Raw genomic sequence first — 3,421 nt, 5'->3', positions numbered from 1 at the left:
CACTATCATATCCCCAACTACAACCCCCCACCCCACCAACAAAACAAACAGATGTGTAATAAAGTAAAGTTTGTTTTGTCTACTATTACCTACACTATTTAAAGATACATGACTATGCATTATTTTCCACACCATAAATGTATGTATGTAATATATATATTCAGAACAGTAGGCGTGATTTGCAATCCCAACTCAGGTCCCTCTTGTTTGCAATTCGGATCCTCCCCTCAGAAAAACGTGCAGTGACTCTGAACATAGAGACGCCTCCCACTTTCAACCAATCCTCTTGTTAGTTCGCGTGCTTGAACTTGGAAGATTTCGGCCAAACTAAATTCGGTGAAGCTTCTTTGAATGGAAATTCGAAGGCAGATTTATACCAAACCAAAAAAAAAGCAAAGCTAGCGTGAGCACAATAAATTCAACAAACGCAGCTCAGTATCTACCTACCGGCAGAGGGGCTGGAGAAAAACAGGAACTCCGCGCTTTCAGAGATAGGTCAACCACCATCTTTAGCATCATCCTGTTTTCGCCACTGCGCCTATGATATTGATGTTATTGTAGTGCCATGTGCACCCACAATCACAGCGTGAACTATTAAACACTTGGAGTTTATCCTATTATAGAACAGGGCAACATAACATTTGGAGACTGCGGTTTTATGCTATAGCCTTGGATGGTCTGTCTGTAACCAGGGTGGCAGCTTTCTCATGCACACGCGGACATTTCTTCGGAAGGTATTTGCAAACGTGTACGCGAGTCTTATAAACACGCTTACAGCGACAATGCTGTCCCCACCAGCTAATCCACTGAACACATTTCCCCTTGTCGATGGGCACATATTAAGCAGACGCCAGGTCTGCCTCAACAATTATTCAGCGAAAGTTCCAACAAAGGAAGCCGTCTCGTAAACTTTCTGATAGATTGGCGCGCACCCTTTAATGTGGGCGCTTCATTAGCCACCTTTCACTATCTTCGGTACATTTTATTATGCGCACCTCCTACATCACTCATTACAATCGTTAAAGACTATTAAGTAAGATCTGCACATGTCTGGCTCACAACAAAACGAGAAAACCGCACCACCGCTGGTTAGAAAGTTGAATTTGATGGAGTTTAGTTTAAACGCTTCAACTTTCCCTCCAGCTGCAGACAGAAGCCAATTCGACTGGCTGGAGGCAAGGGTCAAATAAAAGCAATTAGGAATTGAATTTTTTTTAAAAAAATACCGCTTGGGCTAATTCGTTTTAAATTGACTTTTATTGAAACGTGATCATTCAGGGACACCGGGCTTTAATAAATATATTCATAAGTCATCGAGATAATACAAAAATAAACGACACGAGTGTTGTCTTCCATGTGTAACAAAATAGTTGCAGCAAATGTTGAAGGACGTGTGATCTCTTTTACAACGGGTTTGTATGCCACAAGCCATGCGGATCTGAGCAAACATGGACAACATAGACACACCTCAGCTAACAACTACATTTCAGCAATCGTGTTACCCCTCACACTACAGGAATTCGAAAAAAAAACTGGCCACATCACATTCTATCTCTTGCTTGCTCTTGCTATATTTGCACTGTTTCCCATGCGTTAGTCGGCGTGAATGATTTAATACAGTCATAGAAATACCCTAAAAGTACCAAATCCTTGTTACAAGGAAATGCATTTTTTTTCGTAACTTGCTTGGTTTACACGAGATGCCGATTTGAAACTTCACAATTCAAAAACAAAAACAAGTAAGCATGCAATCAGATCTGGCTGTTGGAGTTAGCTGACAGTATGTTTTTTTATATAACACAAGGTCAGTCTTTTTAATGAAACTCAGAAGTCAATCTTCTTATGCAACGCGGCGTCTTTTTTTAAACAACAATCACAGCTGGCAAAAGCAGACCTTACTTCATTAAGTCTTTACCATCTGTAGAGAGCCTTGGCATGCTGGCTGTGCTTAGGGCTGAGATGTGGGGTGGCGGTGGCACCTGGCAGATGGTACAGGGGCATGGCAATCCTGCCCAGTGCTGGAAGGTGTTCCCTAACGGTACAGGAGGCGCCGAGGACGTTTTCAACAGTGAATGAGGAGGGGGTCTAACCGCGCTGATCCCCGGTAGAGAAGCCGAGATAGTGGAAGAGGAGGAGGTCAGGGCACTGCCCAAGATGGGATGGACCTGGTGGGCGGGCGTGGAGTGTCCTGGGTGCCCTGCCGAGTGCCCTACTGTCCCGCAATGGAAAGCTGAATGATGCCCGCCGTAAATCTCCCCTACTAGTCTTTTCATCTCTTCCAGAGAGTTCGACAGCATCAGGATGTAGTTTCTGGCCAGCAGCAAAGTGGCGATTTTGGAAAGTTTCCTCACTGATGGTCCATGGGCGTAAGGCATGACCTCTCTGAGTCCGTCCATCGCCAGGTTCAGGTCATGCATCCTTTTCCGTTCCCTCCCGTTGATCTTCAACCGAAGGTTCTGCAAGTCTTGCTCCGAGAGTTGCTTCTTCACTTTGAACTTGCCTCCAGTCTTGTCCTCGGATCTGTTGAGGGCTGTTATATTGTGCTCATTGGCGAGCTGCTGGAGCAGGTCGTTTTGCGTGGAAGACACCGAGTTCATTCTGGAGTCCTGGTGCTGGAGATGATCCCTCAGATAAATTTCGTCCACGTCTGGCGACGAAGCTCTGCTAGAGAGAGAGCTGGAGTCAGAATTCATTTTATTGCCTCTCGTTATTATGAGATGTTCCTCTAGTCAATAGTTTGAGACCTTGTTTTGATGCCAGCCTTCAACGTCAGTGACAGAAACGAGCAACAACAACAATAACAAAAAAAAAGACCCACACAGCGGCTTCCTGGAAGCTCAGAAGCGCTCCCCAAGCAGGCTGGACCTCTTGGCCAGTTGTGATGTTGAACGAGATTTGGTTTTAAAAGAAGCTTTTTATAGAGGTGTAGCGTGCAGCGAAACAAAGCTCCCTCCTATACATAATGGTCTTGTTAGTATGACGTGGAGATCACTGAGGGCGGCGCAGCTTTGACGGTTCCATTTAGCTGTGTCCTATTCATATTCATTGTGCTTTTCTTTACGGGACACCCTGCTATGGGCGATCTGAAGACAGAGAGAGAGAGAGACTTACCTCGTAGCGAGTGAACATTTAAATAGCAGAACGTGAATCGGCTCAGACCTTCAAGTTTATGATTCAGATAAGCTAGAAATAACTATTGAGAAGAGATACCCCCATAAAGAAACCTATGTTTATCAGATTGCAGGCCTTTCAACATTATGCCCGAGTTTTATTTAATATTGTAATTTGTCTGTTTTAGCGCCATAAGGATAATAAACCAGTCATTTTAGACTAAACATTGCTGCCTTTGTATAAACGCTTCAAGTTTTAAACCATGCAATTACTGACAAACAACTCGAAGGACATATGCAAACAACCCCGC

At 44.2% G+C, this 3,421-nt stretch overlaps 1 protein-coding gene across 1 annotated transcript; it reads right to left on the bottom strand.

Annotated features, from left to right (window-relative positions):
• Positions 1–1,895: 1,895 nt before the first annotated feature.
• Positions 1,896–2,693, bottom strand: olig3 (oligodendrocyte transcription factor 3). The gene has a single exon (XM_080193356.1). It carries the CDS (start codon positions 2,691–2,693, stop codon positions 1,896–1,898), a length of 798 nt encoding a protein of 265 aa, XP_080049482.1.
• Positions 2,694–3,421: the final 728 nt, after the last annotated feature.

Source organism: Carcharhinus amblyrhynchos, chromosome 7 (assembly GCF_965287045.1).
Source record: "Carcharhinus amblyrhynchos chromosome 7, sCarAmb.v2.hapA, whole genome shotgun sequence".
Taxonomy (NCBI): domain Eukaryota; kingdom Metazoa; phylum Chordata; class Chondrichthyes; order Carcharhiniformes; family Carcharhinidae; genus Carcharhinus; species Carcharhinus amblyrhynchos.
This window is presented reverse-complemented; position numbering and strand designations above follow the sequence as displayed.

What these genes read in the sequence shown, in the direction of transcription:
- olig3 (XM_080193356.1), bottom strand. Translation starts at nt 2,693, where the DNA reads ATGAATTCTGACTCCAGCTCTCTCTCTAGCAGAGCTTCGTCGCCAGAC.